The following is a 23,335-nucleotide window of genomic DNA, read 5'->3' as shown; positions in this document are numbered from 1 at the left end:
AGGTATCATCTGTATGCAAATGACACACAGATATCTATGCACCCCTACCCTCACACCTGCAAACCAGTCCCAAGTCTCTGGTTGCCTCCTGGCTATATACTCACGAATGGCACTGGGCTGCCTTAAACGTAATATGCCTAAACCTGTCCCAATATCCCCTTTTTCCATCACCGTAATTGGTTCTACCATCTACTCTGTTGCCAAAGCATGTTAACTTGGAGTGACATTTGACTCCTCCCTTTCCTTCTCCATTCACATTCATGGCATTAGCTAAAAATTGTCGCTTCTTCCTCCATATTTTCAAGATCCGCTCTTTGCTGTCACACTACTACTAAAACTCTAATGCATGACCTTTTAATCTCCCGCCTGGATAATTGTAATATACTGCTAACAGGTCACCCTGCCTCACAACTTTCTCTTTCGCAATCTGTCAATTTGTTCTGCTAGAATAATTTCATTTTCTCCCAAAACAGTCTCTGCACATCTCCTTCTCATATCCCCATTCTGGATTCCCATCAAATTTCAGATCCCCCACAAGCTTCTCCGTCTTATCTTCAAGGTTCTCCACTCATCTGCTCTTCCCTACAGATCAGCTTTGCTCTCGCTATGCCCCTGCTCCTCTCCTGCGTTCTATCCACAACGGCCTCCTTTCCAGCCCTTTCACCTCAACTGCTCTCTCGTCTTAAACCTTTTTCTCTCACTGCCCATTGTAATGGTAGAGGTAAATTTGACTGTTTTAAATGAAGATGAAGCCTGCCATTACCCCTACCTGTCAGTAATACATCTGTATTATGTGTGTGTATGTATGTATTGTGACATAGTCCAAAGATGTTAGGCAGCTTTCTGCCCCATTTTAGAGCAGAAAGTGCAGGAATAGTTACAAATGATCCGTTCCACAGCTTCCCATTAACTCAGGCAGCTGGATGGAAAATCCAGACCACAGATTACCATGGCTCTAGTTCTCCCTCACCTGCTCTTCTAATCACATGCACAGGTATTTAGAGCAGAGAGGTTTTGCATTTCTCTCTCCTTGGAGCCTGGAGGCTGGGGGTATCGCTGCTCCCCTGCATCCAGTATCGGGGTTGACGGCCCCTCCACGTATCACAGTACCAGAGGATTTGCCTGGACACGGGACCGAGTTCCCACCACGAACAGATAAGACCAAACAAATGTTTACTGCTGTTGCTAAAAGACTGTGCTGTATCTAAGTGACCCTAAATGAGAGAGCATTGTTTTAAGCTGGGGAACCAGGTTAGTTGGCCAGCAGCTGTTAGAGAGACTGATTCTATGTGTAGTTAGATCCCTGAAAGGGATAGGATTTTGTTTATATAATTTGGTTTCTTTTTACTTGAAATAACAGTGTGGGAAATACTGTAACAATGAAATGAGTGAACTGCTGAATGAAAGTATCTGAGTACCTCTAACCTACACATGTTAAAGCTGCAGTACCTTACTTGGATGAAAATAAAGCAGGTAGAAGCCTGAATTAAGCAGCTTAATACTTTGCATGATCCTGTTTTTTGTATTAAATAACCCTAGAAGACTGTGTCGGGAAGAACCCAGACAGACGTCAGCACTACAAAAGAGGGGCGTTTGTCACATATGGTGGAAAATGCGGGCAGACACTAAAAAGTCTGTGGGTTTGCAAATAAATGCGGGGGGTTAAAATGGCCGCCCAGCTGAACTAAAGTACAGATGCTATGAGTGAAGTCTGTCCCGCTGTGTATATCAGTTGTGCTTCTAGCATACACAGAGAATGTGCGAAGTGTGGATGCAATAGCACCCTGAACCCAAACAGAAAACCAAAATGTTTTGCTGAAAAAAAAAAATTTTTTTGCATCTAGCAAGTGCTGTTTGTAAAGCTTATGCCTTTTGCTGAAGTGAGTGAATTTGCAGCTAGCAAGTGCTGTATGTAAGCTGCTGAAGTAAGTGAAATTGCAGCTAGCAAATTGTCCCTGCCGGGTTTCTAAAATGGCCGACGTGAAATGTTTGTTGTGTAATGTACGTAACCATACAAAACAGTGTCCCTTCAGGCCATACTATGATCACGACCCTGGAGGAGAGCCGTACCCACAGATGAATTTAGTATGCTGGGCCTGTCGTGAAGTAGGTCACATGGAAGATGTGTGCCCCAAAATTTTCAAAGACAAACAGCTGCAAAAGCAAGCAACGCCCTGTGAGTGCAAGCAAGATGTGGAAGCTGATAACAGTGAGTGTGTGCCCAGGACCACTGATATCTCTGGAGCTAATAAAGCAAAAAGAAAGAAAACTGTTCCTCAAGTCACAGGGGAAGTGACCGAGCCACTTGAACCTGCACTGTCAGGACATGCGTCAGAAAGGCGCCGAGATGAGCAACAGCCCATAGGGCCTGGCGCAATCGTCCCAGGAATGACGACACGCCTAGAGATGACAAAGGCTACTGCTACCATCATAGGCAGAGAGCCAAGCGAATCAAAGAAAACAAGAACTGACTGGAAACTATGCTATGAGATGTCCCAGAAAGATGTGCAAAACTTCATCACAGAGTTGGGGGTTTCTCGGCAAGAGGCTAGCGCGCTTAAAGCAGAGCTGGAACTCTCACGCCATGAGGTCTACGCTCGCAGCACAGAGCTGTGTACATTGAAGAAAACCTATGAGAATACCCTGAGTAATTTAGAGACTGTAAAAAGAGAGAATGTAAGTCTGACACAGAAAAATTCAGACTTGACTGACCAGATCAGTGAAGGTGATGAGAAGCTTCACCAAGCAGAAAAAGTGGAGAAGCAATTGATCCAGGAAAAGTTAGAAATGCAGGAAGCACTGCAGAATACAGAATCAGCGGCGATCCAGGCGACACAAACTGCAGAGCTCCAAAAAATGGAGGCGCTGATGCAAACCCAGAGCAAGCACCAGAAAGAGGTGAAGACCCTGAGGGAGGTCTGGCACGATCAGGTTGAAGAGCTGCAGAAGCAGATGGCTGAGCGCGAGATACAGTGCGCCAAGAGAGAGGAGGTGTCCGTCCGTCAGGTGGTTTGCCTGACACTGCGCTATAAAAGCGAGATGGCCGATATCTACAAGCAGCTGGACCACACGGCAAATGAGGGGGCCCGGCTGCAGCTGGAGCTGGACAAGACCCGGAAGGAGCACCTGCAGCTGCAGGTCAAGAATAGAGAAAATGAAACAGAGTTAAACCTCGCTCTGAAACAGATGACGGACATGGGAGAAGCGGCTAAAGTGGTTCAGTCGGGCTATCAATCCTACCTCCTAACCAAGCAAGCTGTACGTTCCTATACGTGTATCTTCAATGCTGTTGCAATATTACGATTTGCTATAAAGATGAAGTTGGAGAAAGAGATTCCAAGGCTAAAAGAGACACGGTCACAAAAGGAGACCAGGGAACGTAAACTCAATGCCCTCACTGATGACAAAGAGGAAGGAGAAAGAATTGACTTTGATTGTGCTGCTGTTATTCCAGAAACAGATAGGCACCCTCCTGAGAATATTCTCCCTGATCTGGGATTCAAAAATCCAGATCCTCAATTTCATTTACGTTGTCCAGAAGATTATCAAACCAGTGGACACACCCAGGACACCACAGAAGATGTTTTAGCCAAGTGGGTGGCAGTTCCTGAAAACACAAACTTGTTGACAGATCCTGATGACGTGGTTAATATGGACTACGTTTGTACAGAGGCAACTAGGTCTCCAAAACCCAAAGGCCTGGTAATGGCCACAAAAGGGAAATCAAAGATTGAAAAGAAAAAACAACGAAGGTTAACACGGCGCCTGAATAGTTCCATATCTCACCAATCTGGACCACACTGTGGAGCCAAGGAGAATCCGGTCCAAGGGTCTCATCAGAAGCTAAAGAAACAGTCCAGTCATTTGCAGGTTGCAGCGGGCTATGAAATAAAGTCAAAGGATGCAATAGACTGGAAGTCAAAAAAAAAAAAAAAAAAAATGTTTGGGGGAACTGACCGATTTATTTTTTTTATTACACGTGTGGACTATGTCACGGACACTTAACTTTGCAAATAAGCATTTTGTCAATATTACAATGTTATATTGGTTCTCTGTGTTGAAAATGTAGCTAAACTACAAATTAATATACAGGGTTGATGGCCCTTAAGATTACAAGGCTGTAGTATAAGGAAAAAAAAAAATATTGGTTGCTTACAATATGGGAAAAAAAAAAAAATGCCCTTTTCGGTTGGTAAATTTATAATGAGGTTCATATTCTAGAGTAGAAAAACCCAGGGAGGTAATAGAAATTGTCTGGTTTTGTGAATATATTTAGCAGATCCTGGGTTGCAAGAATGTGTGCTAGACATTTATTTTTCAAAATAGTTCCCTAATAGAGAGCAACAAAAAAAAAAAAAAAAAAAAAAAATATGTTTGCCAAGTATAGTCTCTTATGACGAAACCTATTGTCCATAATTGCCGTGGAAAAAGTTCATATTCGTGTCATGTGAATACTTAATGTTGTACTGAGGAGTTAGCTCAAGTATTTCAGGTAGGACGCTCACCCCAGTGAGGTCCATGGCCGCTCACCCCAGTAGGTGTGAGCTGGGGAGGGGGATATGTGACATAGTCCAAAGATGTTAGGCAGCTTTCTGCCCCATTTTAGAGCAGAAAGTGCAGGAATAGTTACAAATGATCCGTTCCACAGCTTCCCATTAACTCAGGCAGCTGGATGGAAAATCCAGACCACAGATTACCATGGCTCTAGTTCTCCCTCACCTGCTCTTCTAATCACATGCACAGGTATTTAGAGCAGAGAGGTTTTGCATTTCTCTCTCTCTCCTTGGAGCCTGGAGGCTGGGGGTATCGCTGCTCCCCTGCATCCAGTATCGGGGTTGACGGCCCCTCCACGTATCACAGTACCAGAGGATTTGCCTGGACACGGGACCGAGTTCCCACCACGAACAGATAAGACCAAACAAATGTTTACTGCTGTTGCTAAAAGACTGTGCTGTATCTAAGTGACCCTAAATGAGAGAGCATTGTTTTAAGCTGGGGAACCAGGTTAGTTGGCCAGCAGCTGTTAGAGAGACTGATTCTATGTGTAGTTAGATCCCTGAATGGGATAGGATTTTGTTTATATAATTTGGTTTCTTTTTACTTGAAATAACAGTGTGGGAAATACTGTAACAATGAAATGAGTGAACTGCTGAATGAAAGTATCTGAGTACCTCTAACCTACACATGTTAAAGCTGCAGTACCTTACTTGGATGAAAATAAAGCAGGTAGAAGCCTGAATTAAGCAGCTTAATACTTTGCATGATCCTGTTTTTTGTATTAAATAACCCTAGAAGACTGTGTCGGGAAGAACCCAGACAGACGTCAGCACTACAAAAGAGGGGCGTTTGTCACAGTATGTATATATATATATATATATATATATATATATATATATATATATATATATATATATATATATATATAATCTGTATTGTACGCCTGGTTCCAGCACTTCAAGAACAAGGGGTTAATGTTATGTTTAGCTGGAATGTTGCAAATTGGTCTGTGATCTTTCCAAGTAACTCTTAGCCTGTAACTGTGTTTGTTGTTGCATTTCCACCCACCAATCAGAGGCGGGTCATATTGCAAACACCTGGGGGGAGGGAGACCACTAGCTAGATCAGATAAGCTCAGCTCAGCTTTAGCTGTGAGTTCAGCGTTCTTTAGCTGAGGCAGCAGGGAAGGAGCTGTGAGTAAGTGGGAGAAGCTGCAGCGGACATTGCAGGAAGAAAGAACCTTCTTCAGGAAGGTCCCTGCACCCAAGTTGTTAGGGTAACCCCAGTTGTACGTGTGTGTGTACGTGTGTACGTGTGTGTACGTGTGTGTTGATTTACTCTAAATACTTGTGGATATTTGTTTTTCAAATAAATTAATTTTATAAACTCGACATTTCTGTCTGGCGAATTGATCACTGGTTTGATAGTCCTGGTCTCCTGTGACATCCATTACCTGTGGAACTCCTTCGCTCAGTATACGCCATGCACCTTCTCTCCCCACATTTAAGACTAACCTGAAACTCACCTTCTAAATGAAGCATCCAATAGCTTAGACTCATGGCTACTGTCCCACGCCCACAGTCATTCCAACCAAAGACTGCCATCTACTACATTTATTCCCTCACCTGCTGTCTCCATAAGTTTCCCATCATACCACTTCGATTGTAAGCTCTCCAGGGCAGGCATGTTCCTTTCCTATTGTCTAATTTGTTGCACTTATACTATAATTCCCTGTACTTTTTTGTCTCTCTTTTAAAGTGCTAAATACAGCTATAAAAGATATACTGTACATACTAGCATTATTATAATGATGCAGTCCCTTACTCCCTCCCCCCCCTCTGTCCACTCATCAACAAACATCTGTAAACAAAATAAAACAGAATTCAAACTATTACAAAGTCACACAGCTCTAGCCTTCTTATGTTAATATAACATTGCAATGCCAAAGAGCACTGTGACTTTGCACATGACTGTGGTCGCCTTAGATTAGATTTGTTTTGAATTTAGATTACACTTGTTTCACAATATAATACAATACATACTTTTAGCAGAGTACTGCATACAAGTATAACGATGTAAAATAGTTGGGGAAGGTTTAGTGCTTATATAATGTCTATGCACTTATGTTACACAATCAGCAGGGTAAGGCTTCATCCATAGTGCAGGCTACGTAGCTCACGCCAAAACAAACGCTGGGATGGCAATGCAATAGTGCATAGTGCGCGCGCACAAGCGTGTGCACATGCGCTACAGGGAGAGCGGCGCTTCGCAATACAAACAAGTTTCTTTTGCAAGCACGAAACCGCAGAGGAGGAACGTGGAAGCTAGCGCATCCTACTATGGAGAGAGCCTAAGAACTGTAGAGTTTAGGTACAATATAGGTTTGTGATGTGCATTGGAGCTTGCTCTAGACTACATTTTATCTCCTTTAAATATTACCTGATCTTCTTGATGTTGCATCTAATTAATTACACATGCTTTTTATTGTAAAGGAATATCACCAATGTATATGAAAGAATGATAATGATCAAATGATGAATATAATTCTCATTATGTTGGCCACATATTAATGTCACTCTCTTTGCGTCACTTTCTATTCCTTGGCAATATATTAAACACTGCCGTTGCTGTCTCTACAGCCCGTTACACTGTATGTGCATGACAAAAAAACAAACAAACAAAAAAAGATTATTTATTACAGTAGAGACTTGGTTATCCGACCTAAACGGGACCAATACCGTGTCAGATAACCGAAAATGACGGATGATACGGAAAGTATTATTTGTCATCTGTGGCCTCCCCCCCCCCCCCTCACTTACCAGGCTTACTGCCAACTGTGGCAGAAGAGTAGGACTGAGGAGAACAGGAGGAAGACAGGTGGTGGCGGGAGAAGATGACCATGTCAGCGGAGGAATGGAGTTAAGAAAGTGGGCATCAGCAGAAGACCATCAGACCATGTGACCAGACTTCCAGTTCCTGCCCGTTACAGCACGCTTCTCTCTGGCGTTCTCTTGCTCTGCTCACATGGTCTAACGGTCTTCTCCTGCTTATGCCACCCGCTGTCTTAACTCCATTCCTCTACTGACATGGTCCTCTTCTCCCATTGCCAGCTGTTTTCCTCCTGTGTCCCTCCACTCCTGTGGTCTTCAGTCCTCCTCTTCTGTCACCGCCACTAAGCTTGGTAAGAGAGAAGTGGGAGGGGGGGGAGGGGGGGGGAGACGCAGATGTCAGATAAAATGGAGTGTCGGTTAACTGAAAGTCAGACAACCGAGAATCTACTGTATATGCAATTGTAACAGTTGGTACACAGGGCATGAGATATTCAGAGATATTCCATTTGGGGAGTGTCCCAAATTATCAATAATACATATACTTTGCCGGAGTTCCATTAGCAGCGCCGATCTCAAGGTGCGGCAATGCTTTGGGTTCAAAGCTCACTGACAAGCAGTCTGGCATGGTTATCTGGTTGTTGATATAATGTAATAAGATTGTGACCTATTTTCCCAAGTTTTCTGTGTTTGTTTAAGTCAAAGAGAGAGGAAATAGGTCTAGCACCTGCATAGGTCATGTAAATGACAACATACTGTACACTAGATGCATAGCTAACATGGCTGAAAATGGTCTTATAAAGGATCCAAGCGTTGGTTGTCTTCTATCAAGCATGCATGTTTAGTATATTTTGTCATTTTTTAAACTTGTTTTAAATCCTGCTGTTTTTATATTCCAGACAAGATTAGGTTATAGTTGTTGCTTTCATTAAACTGAGCACAGTAGGACTGGCCTAAAGGCAGCTTCTACTCAGAGATACATTCAAGGAGTGTATTCAAGAAAAATACCTCAATGCTCTGTTGAAGTAGTATCCAGTCAAGTGGTTAATTTTTTTTTTTACCATGTCCCTAATTATGAGTGTTACAGAATGTATCTATCGCCCTCTAGTGGCTGCATGGTCATTTATTCATATTTTTGCTTAACCCGAGAAAACAAGTTATGGCGAGTAAAAAAAGTGACAAAAAACTTCAACTGTACAGTGTACCGCAAATACCACTTGTGGGAACAATTGCATCTCTGATAGGTCTGCAACCCTGTCTTTCCCCATTATCTCGTGGGCGTAGCATACAATGCTTCCACTGCAGACAGGAATTCTGGATAGTGATATGCAAATGAGAACTCAATGTGTCCCCTTCTGCTTCTGGCCCATTGTAAGGCTGCGCTTATACAGCCGGCGACCGATGACGTCGCCATTGCGAAAGTTGTATTTCAGATTCTGGAGATGTCGCTAGCTACAAGGCCAGTGACGTCAGCTCCGTCGCGTCATCTATAAGCGCCAGCGACAATGCATTTGTTTTGACGCGACGTCGCGTCACTTTCGCTGGCACTATAAGCACAGCCTAAGATGAACACCTATAAGCTTATCCCTGCTGTATTAGGCGGAGTCCCCGCTGGCACTGACCTCGCTTGGCACGGTTACCTCTTTGAATCTCCATCTTCCCGTCCACGCTCACCCGGCACGCCCATGCGCGGGCATGCACGCTCTCCCAAGCTTGGGGAGACAAGGGAAAGAGTCTTTCGAGCGCAGAGCAGGGTCACCCAATGGGGAGAGAGAGGCTGTGTAGGCTGAGCGGAGAGAGGTGAAGAGGGGGAGAGGTAAGGGGGAGAGGGGAAGAGAAGAGAGAGAGGGGGGGGAGAAGAGAGAGAGAGAGGGTGAGGGAGAGGGGGAGGGAAAGGCAACGTCGCAGCACCATGTGATGTCACATTATCATGGAAATGTGACAACCAACTGTGCTGAAGCAATGATGTTCTTAAAACATGATCTCTTCGGAGAGAACAAAAAGAAAAATGTGCGCACCAGGAGTTAAAAAATGACTTGTACTTAAATCAAACTACTTAAAAATATCTGATTATCGTATAGGGAAAATCCCCAGAGAACAAGGTTTAAATACAAAAAGGAGAGATATGGGGAGAGGCAGATTAATGCACAGTTAACTACACATTTAAATGAAAGTTATGCTTGTTAAACTGAAATACCCTATGAAAAGTTCTCTATACATTTTGGAAGTGCACATACTCCAATTCTTTTGACATTTATAATTGTTTTCTAACGACAGCCTGTTGACTGCATACAAAAACAAGCTAGTGATGTATTTCAGAACAGCGCGGTAATATAAATACTCTGAAAGTAAAGACCAGAGTGAGGTACAGCAAGCCATGGAACACGAATATCTGAAATTCTGTTAAAACACATCAAATATTTCTCGCTGGCCCCTTTTCAGTGTGGCGAGAAGGTTATGTACAGTTAATTCAAGCAAATTGAAGTCCTTGCATTGTTTATTGATTTAATAATCATATTGAATAGGGTAGAAGAGTAATTCTAGTGTAACATTACAGTTTATTAATTTCAGGTATCTATCACCACAAAACAAGGAAGACTCTATTAAAGTAAATGAGTTTGTGAATTTTAAATTACCATTTCTGTCATGAATGTGTCTACTGTACGTTATCTATGCCTGGTCATGGTTTAACTGGTGATGGAATATAACAAGAGAAGCTGCACACCACAAAAAAATAAATCAAAATACTTGCTGATACCGGTGCTCCTGGTTCAGGGATATCTGCCTAAAAAATCCAGTATTGAGAAAAATAGACTGCTCCAGGGCAACTTCGGATTTCTTTAGAAAAATTTATTCAGCACAAAAAAACACAACGTTTCATCCCTCCTAGGGGACTTTATCAAGTGACTGGCTTGCAGAGACTACAAAAATGTCCAGTATAAATAGCTAAAACACCCAGGTGAAAACACTTAAAACACCAATTACCCCCCAGTAATCACATGATGCTCAGCATCTTGATCCTCCATGCGGTATGCATTCCGGTCCGGTCGCACTGACATCATCAGATGGTTCCTGCGCGTTGACGTCATCATGAGGTCCCTCTGCCTGAACAGGCATAAGGTTGCGCTGACGAGTTTATTCAATTTGATTTAGCATCTAATGTGAATTTCTCTTCCACAGTATACATTCATTGCTGCTGCTGCTGCTGCTGCTGTTCTTAAACAACCTAAGTCATGAAAGAAATAAACAATCCATATTTTAAATCTTTAATTTAGGGTATAGTGGCACTATATTTATGTATTCATATTGAATAAACTCTTTCCTCTCCATTACTCCACTCAAATCTGATGTTTCATCCACAAGCCAGATTAAGCCCTCTTCCCCATGGTATCACAGCCAAGTAATCACACTGAAATGCGGATGTATTGCGCATGTGCGAAAAACGGCATAACCAGCTAAGGAGACAGAGATGATCTGAGCCTGACATAGATGACATCATCGAAACTCGGGAAAGATCGCAAGACTACGGGACGACGGAGGATCAACATCAAGAGGAGGAGCAGGGAGAGCACGTCAGCGTGACCTTATGCCTTTTCAGGCTGCCGGATCGCGCCACGCAGAGGGACCTGATGATGTCAACCTGCAGGAACCATCTGATGACATCAGCGCGACCGGACCGGAATGCATACCGCATGGAGGATCAAGATGCTGACCATGTGATTACTGGGGGGTAATTGGTGTTTTAAGTGTTTCACCTGGGTGTTTTAGCAATTTATACTGGACATTTTTGTAGTCTCTGCAAGCCAGTCACTTGATAAAGTCCCCTAGGAGGGATGAAACGTTGTGTTTTTTGTGCTGAATAAATTTTTCTAAAGAAATCCGAAGTTGCCCTGGATCTTTCTATTTTTCTTTAACTGGTGATGGAACATTGCAGCATCCTGTGCCGTAGCTAGACATGAGCGGCCAACCCACAGTTTTGTTCAGGGCCCCATTATAAGTGAACTTATTCGTAGATTCAAGAGAAAGAAATTGCCTCGATTTAAATTGAAGGATATCTCATCATCTCTCCCCCTCATCATATCTCCTCAGCTATCTCCCCCTCCTCCATGCCTACCTGTGGGACAGGGTGTGATAGAGGCAGGAGAGGGGAGGTGATGGCACGTGGCAGTGGCAGCCGCCAGTTAGGCCTGGTGCGCATGGCCACGTGCGCGTCACTCACAAGACCGGAGTTCTCCCGGAGCCAGCCCCAGTCCCTCCTTGCTGCAAGGCTCGCTGCGCACTGTGACGCGTCAGCCAGCAGGGGATACACGACGTGAAAGCGGGCGGGGAGGGGGGTAACGGGGTAACCGGCTACCGGCTCAAAGTGAAAGCACGGGGGGGGGGGGGTGGTTGGGGGCCCGGCTCCAAGTGAATTCAACAAGGCAGATGGGTTTCCAGCCTGGGCGCAGCGTGTAGGGAAGGGTCAGGCTTCAGTGCTTATTACTTTCCCCATCCCTTCAGTGGATGGCAAGGCAGGCATCTGAGGTATACAGTGGCCAACGGAGCTCCACGGAGCATACAGATCAGCTGCTGCCACTTTGGCCACGCCCCCCCCCCGCGGCAAAAACCTGCTCCCTAAAGACGGCATATAGCGGTGAAGTGCCGTGCACGCGCCGCCTAAACGCAGTGCGGGCGCGTCGGCTCGTGCAGCGGGGGCTTAGCCTTAAGCAGAGATGCAGACAGAAGAGGAGTTAGGAGTTGCACGGAGGCAGAGCAGGATGGCCGGGGAGGAGCGCACTGCAGCAGCATAGACACCGGAACTAAGAAAGACTTCCGGGTCGGACCGCTGGGGCGCGCTCCTCCCCGCCTGTCCTGCTCAGCCTCCATGAAACTCCTAAGGCTAAGGCCCCGCTCCCTCAGTCAGCGCGCCCGCACTGCAGACAGGCGGGGCGCTGACAGACACAGACCGCGATATGCGGTCTGTAGGGAGCGGGAGCCGGGGCTGGAGTGGGAGGGAGGGGCGTGGTTTAAGCGGAGGGGCGTGGTTTAAGCAGAGGGACCCGCTACCCCTACCCCCTCCACGGGCTCAGGCTGCAGGAGGGAGCTGCTGCGGGCTGCCCTACTCACACGCTGACACTCAGGCACACACAGACACACAGGCACTCAGGCACACACAGACACTCAGACACACACAGACACTCAGGCACACACAGACACTCAGGCACACACAGACACTCAGGCACACACAGACACACACATACACAGACAGGCACTCACGCTGCTTTCCCTCCACTCTCCTCACCGCTCCCCGAAGCCTCCCCTCCTCATTGGCTCACAGCCACACCACGTGACGCGTCGACGCTTGGGATTACAATTCTCTTGAATCCCCTAGCGGCTGACGCGTCACAGCGTGTAGTGAGCTGTGCCGTGAGGGGGGACTGGGACCGGCTCGGGAGGATTCCCCTGCTGGTGGGGTACGCTCGTGCGGCCGCCCACGCCACCGGGCGCAGCGGGTCCCAGGCCTAACTCCTCTACTTAACTTTGGTGGCTCGCCTCCACCGCTGTGTACCATCATCTCCCCCCTGCCTGTATCTATATGGGGGTGAAGAGAGCGAGACGATCAGATGGCAGCCGACAGGGGGGGCAGTGCGGGTCCCCAAGAGCACGGGCTTTAGCTACACCCAGGCATCATCTAAGCTTTTCTTTCCAGCTCACCTATATACTTCTTGCCATACAAAAAAGACAACAACTTTGGACATATCATGCACTGTATGATGCTTAAAACAAACATCCTTTTAAAGTGTCCTAGCAGTCCTTTAGATTATAAAGCAGAATTTCTCTATGTCTGCGCTTATTGAGTGCCAACTGTGGATACCCTATTTGTGATTTTTCTGAGGGTGCCCAACCGTAAAAACATTCTAGTATTTTTCTTTTTTTGGGGAGGGGGAGGGGGGGGGGATGATATGGTAGGTATCATTATTATTATTATAATATAAAGGGAGCATAAGATCAAATTTAATTTATACATTGGCACTAGATTCAATTTACAATCTTCCTCTCAGAATTGCAATTTGTGTAACCTCACTTGTACATCTTGAAAACATCCTGTTTAGAATTATGAACTGTTTTATAGTAAATCATCAATGACTCATCAGAATATAACTTCTGAGCAAAGGTATACACATTTTTTTGTGGCCAGATGATTAATTATAAACATACCTTTATGGAGCCTCTACTGGTCTACAGGATGCCTTTGCTGTAGGCCTGGCCCCTTATGAGAACATGTAGATACTGTAGTTGCCACAGGAATGCAGCAGGTCGGTTGGGGAAATAGGAACATGGGCAGAAGGGGCCGCACGCTCCTGGACTTCTTTATGAAAAGTAGTTCATGGTAGGATTAACGTTTCGGTTTTGTACACTGACCTTTTTCAAGATACAGTGCAGCACCTATCCACAACCTTAAACACCCAACTCTGATTCACGCCGCATGGTAAGCTAGTGCCAAAAAAACACTGCTGGCTGAGCTAAGCAATGTGTATGTAATAAGATAAACAAAAACAAGTAGAAATACAAAAACTGAGCAAGCTGATTAATATCACTAATTATAGTTTTACATAAAATAAAGAAATAAATATAAAAAATAAATACTTGGATATTGCATTATAGATTGCGTGCATGTTATTTGCCATACCGTTATTGTGCTGGTTGCTTTCCACTACCATGTTAAATTATTGTGTATAACTTCTGTTCCTTGCCAGTGACAAGTTTAACAATGGGTCCCATCTTATTCCCATTGTAACATTAGAGGACTCATTATGGTGCCCACTTCTTTACTCATATATTGCCTATTTGTTTGTGTTTGAGCTTATGTTTTATGACAGGAGAGCTCAACACCAGTCCTCAAGCCCCCCCCCCCAATAGGTCAGGTTTTCAGGATATCCAGCTTTAACACTGTTGGGGGGTCTTGAGGATTGGAGTTGAGCACCCCTGCTTTATGGGATGATGGGCTTCTCTTTAAGGTTACCGTCAATTTACATATGGTCTTACCGCACTCCTTTTTAGATTATAGTATTATTCATCATCAACTGGTTTTTGAAGTATGGCTAGGACTTGCACTCGCCACTTGGATCCATACAACAACTGAAATCTTCAGTAGCCGCACTTTTCAGAAAGTAGTCTCACAACGACATTTCTTTTTTTGCATTTCATTGCAGAATTCTGGTCGCCCGCTGTTTCGGGGGGGGGGGGGAGGGGGTTGACCCCCTTGCTCAGGTGCAATAAAGTTACCATAGGATACTCGGCGCATGGTATTTGTAATTGTGTCCTGACATGTCTTTCCAGTAAGGCTGCGTCCATACAGGGGTAGACCGCGCGGACGCGTCCGCACACAGAGATCAGACTGTCTAAAGGCAGTATCCTGGAACCAGGGTCACGTTTGATGTATGAATAATTCCAGTTAGCTTAACTCATGCCTTTCCTCTTCCAAAGCACAAGTCCTTTTGTCTTTCTTAGTTTTATTGAAGGAAAGTCATAGGAAGAAAGGTACTTGCAGATGTAGTGTGGGTAGAGAGTGCTTCTCTGTCTGAAGTGCTGTGTATCAAGGTAAGACAGAGTAAAAACAGAAAGGCCTTGCTGGGGCTAATAGCAGGCAGGTACTGTACTCACTCAGTGTCCTGGATGGAAAGGAAGTAAGGGCCAAGTGTCACACAGGAAAAGTGTGGGACTGAACAAACTGTCAGCAGGGACAGGGGGAAATATAGAATAGCCCATTCTAGGAGAAAAGCTGACGTTGCTATAGCAACCCACTAACTAGGGCTGTGGAAGGAAATAATGAAACAATGTAGCCTTCTCACATGTAGCTAGCTGCTGGGACAGAAGAAATTACAGGCAGCTGAACTAAGGAGACAGCAACTGTCTGTGAGCTGCAAATGACACAGGAATAAGATAATCCTGTTCTAGGACAGGCAGTGATCGCGTCTATATATACAGCGTGCGGGCGCGTGTGCGGGCTTGCGAAATCAGTCAAAATGGATTTCTCGCGCGATAGGGCGGTCACGTGGGCAGTTCGCCCAATGAGGGTGTACCAGCTCCGTGACGTCACTGGCCCGCCCATAGAGACACCCCCGGACGGCGCGCGTACTAAGGTCAAGGAAAGCACCCGCTTTCCCTCAGTCTCTGCGTGCCTCCGCACGGCTGCAGTGTCTATGGACGCAGCCTTACTGTAACAGAGCGCCTGGGAAGCCAGACCATAGTGCCTGCCTAATGTCATCTTCCTATTACTCACGCTACTCGGTCTGAAGCACTTATAAAAGGCATAGGCAAGGAAAATACACAACAGTGTTTCATTTTGATAACTGGTCTTTTAGCAAGGTAGGCCAGAGAACCGTTTCACTATATTTTCTAATACTTGTTTGGGTTTCTAGTCTCAATTGTCACATTCTTATTTTTGTGCAACCTTTTTTTTTTTTTGTATACAATTAGTTTTTTATTTAGTAGAGCAATCTTAAGAGAAAGTATGTGTATCAGAAGGATACTTTCATTATAAAAAGACTAAACTACAGTATACACAATTTAAAAGTGAGATTAACATCTCAATAGCATTTAATTATAGGCTACTTATTGTAGTGTTTTGAGGAATTACATTAAAATTCCCATCATAATATAGTTTAAGTCCATGTAATAAAACTAAACAATATTTACAATGACTATAATCCAAGGTGCTCTAGGCTTGAATTTTAATTATAGCTATTTCAACCATAGTCTGTTTTTTTTTTAAAGTAAGATGCACAGTAGTTTAAAGCAGCAAACAAATTGAAATCTTATTGATTTTTTTTTTTTTAAATAAATCAGTTCTGTAGTATTAGATACTTACGGCATTTTTATTATTATTCAACTCGTAGTGCCATTTGTAATGGGTTTTTAAGCATCCTTTGATTTCTATAGCAGGTATTAGCCTACCTCCCAAGCAGTGCAAGATCATTGTAACAGTTTCCTGTTTGGGAGAATTTGTTGCCAATATTCCAAGCAGTTTGAGCTGCAAACTGTAACAATAGATAAATGTTACCTTAGTAATATCAGGATACATTGTAGCTGCTTAGTTACACTGACTGAAGCAGCCATTATGTTAGCCACACAATCAGGATTTTAACGGATTAATAACAGGAACACCAAACGATTGCCAGCTTAGGTAAGAATGTAGAATTATACATTGTCACATGCTTTGCATATACAAATAATTAAAATTTAAAAAAAAGGGGGGAGGGAGAGATGTAGTATTGCTGCATTAAAGAGGCCTTTCATGGGAATTAAAACTTTAGTCTTAGTTTAGCCAAGTTATTCTAGGTATAGAGTGCAGCTATTATAGAGACCTTGCACCTTGGATTTAGCAGACCTAAAAATCAGCACATGGAAAGTGATACTTTTTATTTTCCGAAATTAATTTTAAGCAGGAATCTCATTAAAGTTTCAGTCTTCACCAGCACGGCACAGCTAGTAAAGTGCCGAGATTGGCAAGTACAGAACATGGACACCCACTCAAGGACTGTTACTGTGGGTCTGTCAGTTTGAGTCTGTCTACAAAATGGAAAGCAAACTAGATTTAGATTAAGGTTATGAGCCGAAACTGAATATCAGTTGTGTGATGTTTTAGACTGAGGATGGAGTGAGATAGGAAACGTGTGCAGTATACAGTATGTGAAAACACTTGACTGTTTACTGTCCTCCAAAGTAAAAAGCACACTTTTTTAAATCTAGTGGTACATAGCCATCATATAAAAAGTCACTATTAGGCGACAAACTAGAGATTAAGTGTCCTCGCATTTAACTGCATTAGCCATATTTTGTTTGCATGTTTTAACTCATGGCTTTCAGGAAAATGTTTTACTACTTTACCCATAGTGTAAACTTATTTGTACAAAAACTTAAAAAATATCTGCATAAATGTTTGAACTCGGTTATTATAGGGATGGACCAGCTTAGTTTCACTTGAAGACATTCTCTAAGTGAATGTTTAATCACAATAGAATGTTTAGTTTAATGATACCATGACCCGGTTTTGCACTTGATATAGTGAAGTGTGCTATGAAATACATTTCAATTATAGAAACATTCCAATTCACTTGTCTTATATTGAATGGAAGGCACTGGCAGTGACTCTACTGTGCCCAACATGTCCCGCCCAATGATTTTCAGGTTAACAAATCTGATCTTCCAGTTTTCACCCACTGGGCAGCGAATTAGTCCAAAGATCTTTTCAAAGACACCCATACACAAACTGCCCCTGTGCATTGTGCCAGCAACGGCCACTACCACGAGCCCATGCGGAGAAAGCACACATTTTAACCCACTGGCATCAAGGTTAGGCTGAAACAACAGTCTCTCCTCTCGTACAAGAGCCAGCAGACGAAGGCTTGCCATTTGGGCACCACTGTACTCCTCCACATTCTGCTCTGTTGTGCTGTATACAAACTTGAGTACAACATCCTCCCAGAAGTGCTGTGGTCCCCAGTCACCCTTTTCATGTTCGAGCAATGGGTTCTGAGAGTTCAGAAGTTGGAAGAACCATTTGCAGAATTGTTCTCCAAGTTTCACACAGTCAAGTGACCCAGGGACGGGCTTGTCTTCTTTCTTTACCTGCAAACGCAGAGAAAACGCCATAACCAATCTTTAAAAGCAATAGAACATAGTAATACACTGTAGATCACCACCATTGAAAACGCTGCTTCTGTCCTTAATGGACGAGTAGTTTGATGCAGAGATATCCCGGTATGGTTATAAAGACCCCATACTCTAGCATAAGGGTGCTCAACTCCCGTCAACAAGACCCTCCAAACTCCCAACAGTCTTCAACTGAGCCACCTGTGCTGAAGGAGGGTTATCCTTAAAACCTGACCTGTTGTGGGATCTTGAGGACTGGAGTTGAGCCCCACTGTTCCAGAATACTCCATCAGTGTGCAGTATTTCAAATATCAAGTGTTTGCAACCAGTGTAATAAGCACTGATACCATAATGCAGAACTGATAATCTGATTATGAGCAATCTTCGTATTGACAAAAAAAGAATACATAACTATCTCCTGTCACTTTGTACAGCTTTACAAATACAGAGACTTGGAAAAGCCCTGTTCAAATCAAAGTGTCAGCTTCACAGGGCAAATCACTTTATCCCTTAAGGTTGGAGGAAAGAAGATTCCACCAGCAGGAAAGGGTTCTTTACAGTAAAGGCAGTTCCAATTTGGAATTCATAATCCATGGAGACTATGATGGCAGATACAATAAATAACTTCAAAAAAAGGTTGGATATCTTTTTAGAATGGAAAGGTATACAGGGATATATCAAATAAGTTAACATGGGAAGGTTGTTGATCAGATATCTGATTACCAATATATGGAGTCAGGACAGTATTAATTTTTTCCCCCTTATGATGACGTCATCACGCTGGCGTCTCTGAGGGTGTTGGATCGTGAGACACATGCAGTGTCTATCTGGGGCTGGTAACGTTGTATCACATACTGGGATATACTGATCTGTTGGATTTACCCTATTGTGTCAGATCTAGCGCTTTCATGCTGCTGAGGTTTATTTTTCAACAGCCTTGGTTTACAGGACAGTTTTTGATGCAGCTAATACATGAGGCAACATTATTCTAAGCATGCTGATTATAACATTTGTTTCTGATTGAAGCAAGAGCTGTTTCTTAGGTCACCAATTGATGTAGTTATACAGGATTACAGATGTACTATTTAGCAATTGTGTAGTCAGGTCTCCACTATTCGTGCTTTGTGGCCATACTGCACATACCCACGTATATATTTGTGATATACTGAGCATTTATGCTGTTACATTGTGGTTTATATGTCATCTGATACCTGGTATACTATGTGCCTATTAGGTGATTACACCAACAGGGGATTTTTTCCACTGCGTACCAACCACTGCATTTATTAACTGGTGTATGTTGAGGATAATAATCCTATTATTTGAGTCTTATCTCATAAATTGACTTACACCCAACAGGTCTAGATTCAACACCCCATAGGGGATTTTAGTATTTGTTCGTTTTGTAATTTTAAGTCGTCGTGGTTGTTATAATTAATAAATATTTTTTTTTTTTTTTTTTTGAATTATTGGTTTTTGTGAGCTCTGACTCACTCTAGTTTGTTACTAGGTAGGGGTGATTCTACTTCATATAGTGGGACAATTGGTATCCCAGGCTAATTTAGCTATTAATATTACTTTGAGTGCAGTTAACTGGGTTCTTTTCGCTAACCTTAGAGTTAACGTGTTGTGCTATACCAATATATGGAGTCAGGACGGTATTCATTTTTTTCCCCCTTATGAGACAGCTTTGGATATTTCAATGGGGTTTTTTGTTTGCCTTCCTCTGGATCAAAATACTGTAAATACAAATATAGGCCAAGTATCTGCCGTATAAATTTAACATAGGTTGAACTCTTCTACGGGCATGTATTTTTTTCAACTTCATCCACTGTGTAACTATGTCATTATGTAACCATCTTCTTGTGCCTCAGGCATCAAAATAGATGGTTAGCTTGTCCCGACGTGTCTGTAAAAGTCTATATACAGCATAGCGTACCGCATGCTATATTGTAATTGTGAAGCGCTTTGTCCCCCATTGGGAGAAAAGCGCTACATGAAATAAAGTTATTATATTCTATCATACTAAGAGGGCTGGGCTGTATGTTCATCCAACAATCAAATTACAATATAGAAATTAACCACTTCCCAGACCTGAGGGCAGCAAGAGGATTTATTGTTGTGCGTTTGTAACCAAGAAACTCTAAAAAAATAAATAAAAAAAAAGCAAGTTATTCAGTTCCACCAAGTAACGTTTAAATAATTTTTATGGTGCAAACATTAAAAAAAAAAAAAAAAGGATATAGATAGATATTTTCATTCTGGCAGAAATTGCAAAGCTGCTTCACTTCACTAAAAAAAGCATCAATCCCCTGATTAATTCCAGTAAATATGTTACTGGAATCATCTGCTCTAAAGGACAAGCTGGGAGTAGCAGATCTCCTTGGAATCTCAACTTTAAACTTAAACTACACGCTTATTATAGCAAACAAAAAAAGGCAAAAGGCCCTTTGAGTCTGCTTGCCCACTCCCTGGAAAAAAAGGCGGCGGACACCTTTGGTTAATACCATTAGTTCATTCTGATAATAGGAGGCAGGGCCACGGACAGCTTTCCCGGGGCCCAGGACTTTCCCTTCCCCGCGTCAACGGCCTGGAGAGCCTTCCCCCCTCCTTTCACAACAACGCACCATCACCCCCCTTCTCCCTATTTATTTCTGTCCCTCACTCACACACACCCCCTTCTGCTATTATTCAATGACACCATCACTCAATCCCGCTCCCTCAGTTCCCGCCAATACATATACAATTCCACCCACAATCCCGCCACAATAATTAACCCCAATATACACACACACGCACACCTTGGGGGTGGTATCAAGTGCCGTTCCGGTCTGCGCGTGGTGGCGGAAGTTGGGTCCAACTTCCGGGCATTACCAGTTTCCGGCGCGCACAGGTGGGAGAGAGGCAAGCATGGCAGGCCTGGTGGAAGAAAGGCAGGCCTGGTGGAGGAGAGTCCCCTAGCAGCTGGGGAGAACTAGGGCCCGGCAGCAATCAGAGGTCTGGCAGCTGGATGCAGAAGTTGGACCTGACCTCTGGCCAAGCCAAACTTCTAGCACTGTCCAGTTCCCACAGCTGCCAGGCCCAGGCCGTTGTCCAAGCTCTCCCTCAGACGGCGGCCCTGCTAGGAGGGACATGTTCACTGCTAACCTGTGATATTGGTGGTGGTCTCTGTCGAACAACTGAGTCTCTCCAGTGCTCAAGAACACGCTGGATAAGTTGATGCTTTTCACTTGTTGGCAGCACAGCGATATTCTGCATCACAAGATACTTAAAGATCTCATCACGTTGAACTTTCCTCCGTTTCAAGAGCTCTGTGGCACTCTGACTATATGTTAGTACTGCATGAATGGCTTCTGAAAGGAAAATACAACAGAAATGCAGACAGACTTTACCTCCCGGGTGCCAGCTTGTGTTGAAGGAGAAATTCAAGCAATATCCTAAGTTTTTTTTTTTTTTAATATATAAATCAGTTCTGTAGTATTAGATAACTTACTACTTTCTTTACTTTAAAATTAAACTCTTATTAAAAATGGTATCGAGTTTAAATATACTGAGCATCTTTTGATTTCTATAGGAGGCTTTAGCATATCTCCCCAGGAGGGCAATATCTGTGCAACACTTTGTTGCTTGTGATCATTTGTTTACAATATGCCCAGCAGTTTGACCTGCAAACTGTAACAACAGATAATGTCACCATTGTAATACAAGAATACATTGTAGCTGCTGAGTTACACTGACTGTAGGATTGATTGAAACGGAAAAACAGTCATTTCATGAACCCTGGGATGCATCCCGGGAGAACAAATCGATCGGCAGCTAAAGTAATTCGTTTTAAAAAAAAGGTTACCAAATGGTGAATTTATTAAAACAAAAAGTTTTTTTTTTTTTTTTTTTTTTTTTTTTTTTTAAGCTGCTTGGACTGCTTGTTTAAAGGTGTCTAACACTAAAGGGAGTAACCACTGCTCTACTGCTGTAAGGCAGCATCTGGCTCACAGCACCTACTGTATATGGCCAATTGTGGTGTACACTGAAAGAGCAAGCAACCTGGGGTTGAGGGGTCTGCAAGTGGGGGGAGGGGGGGGAGGGATGAAGTAAGCAATCTTAACTAGGATATTGAAAGGTTAGTTGTGTTTTTTGTATGTCATTAGTGTGGTGTCATCTCCTGGTTAAACAATGTATATCCCAGTCTGACACTTCCTGGATTGATCACTAGGAAGTTATTACGTTCCCAATGTTATATATGTTGTACGTTAGTAGGATGGTGTCATGTTGCCCTGGTTAGATATATTATACTTGCGACTAGTTGTAGGCTAGCCAAACATCCGTATATACGAGATGGTCCCTTATTTCATTTAATTGTCCCATGTTTAGTGCCTTGACATGAAATCCTGAACTTAAAATTACTGTAATGAAGTAATAAACCGTAAAAGATTTCTACTTGTGTTATAGTTCCCTTTTCCAATAGATGTCACCTTAATAAATTATTCAAATAATAACGTTAGGACACTGCATGGTCATCACATAATACCATGACACCCACCCCTATAGACCAGTGTTTCCCAACTCCAGTCCTCATGGAACCCCAACAGGTCAGGTCTTAAGGATATCCCTGCTCCAGCACAGGTGGGTCAATCAGCGGCTCAGTCATTTTGACTGAGCCACCTGTGCTGGAGCAGGGATATCCTTAAGACCTGACGGGGTTCCCGGAGAACTGGAGTTGGGAAACACTGCTATTGGTGTTACTTTTTCTTCCACCGATACTTCTTAGTTCAGTGCGCATCTTTCCCCGCCAAGAGCAGAGGGGATAGAAAAAAAAATTAAAAAAAGAAGAATATAGCGGTCAAGTGGGCGATCCCATTCAGTTTCAGGAATGTGTAAATCATGCATCAAACTTTCATACTGGATTTCGGTGTCACATATTATAAAAAGATAAATGTGGCAACCATAGTGTGATTTGTTCCCTTAGTTACATGAAATGTATATGCCATTAGGATGTTATCATCCTTGGGTAATAATAAAGTACACATGGTCGTCAGTACAATAGTGTAATGCTCTCTTGGTTAATTAAAATGTATGCATCATTAGGATGGTGCTATTTTCGCCTGAGTGTCCTGTTATGTTATAGGCTGCAGCTCACATATTCAGTCTACATCTCCTCCCTCCGCAGCTCGAGGCTCTCACCTTCTCTGCTCTGCACCTGTATCAAGCGGTTGGTAACAGTCTCTGCCAGAGCCAGCAGCTCGGAGGTTCCCAGCAGCTCCAGCAATTGCTTGCAACCCGCTCTCTCCCGCGCACTCAGGCCCACCATGGCCAGAACACCACGACTATGCCAGGCGGGTAACAAGCAGTGCGGCGTGAACCGCACTGAAAGATCA

General features: G+C 43.5%; 1 protein-coding gene across 1 annotated transcript; it reads right to left on the bottom strand.

Annotated features, from left to right (window-relative positions):
* Positions 1-9,813: 9,813 nt before the first annotated feature.
* C3H3orf38 (chromosome 3 C3orf38 homolog) lies at positions 9,814-23,335 on the bottom strand. Its single transcript, XM_075594009.1, has 4 exons — positions 23,142-23,335; positions 21,108-21,313; positions 16,177-17,936; positions 9,814-10,551 (listed from the first exon to the last, which is right to left on the bottom strand). Exons 1-3 carry the CDS (start codon positions 23,266-23,268, stop codon positions 17,397-17,399), a joined length of 873 nt encoding a protein of 290 aa, XP_075450124.1. The 5' UTR covers positions 23,269-23,335; the 3' UTR covers positions 9,814-10,551; positions 16,177-17,396.

This window comes from Ascaphus truei, chromosome 3 (assembly GCF_040206685.1).
Source record: "Ascaphus truei isolate aAscTru1 chromosome 3, aAscTru1.hap1, whole genome shotgun sequence".
Lineage (NCBI taxonomy): Eukaryota > Metazoa > Chordata > Amphibia > Anura > Ascaphidae > Ascaphus > Ascaphus truei.
Note: the sequence above shows the minus strand (reverse complement) of the source record. Positions and strands in the feature narration are given on the sequence as shown.

Coding starts and splice junctions, on each gene's coding strand:
- C3H3orf38 (XM_075594009.1), bottom strand. CDS start 23,268: ATGGTGGGCCTGAGTGCGCGGGAGAGAGCGGGTTGCAAGCAATTGCTG. Junction 21,314..23,141: donor ACAGGTGCAGAGCAGAGAAG/GTGAGAGCCTCG, acceptor TTTTCCTTTCAG/AAGCCATTCATGCAGTACTA. Junction 17,937..21,107: donor GACCACCACCAATATCACAG/GTTAGCAGTGAA, acceptor CTGCGTTTGCAG/GTAAAGAAAGAAGACAAGCC.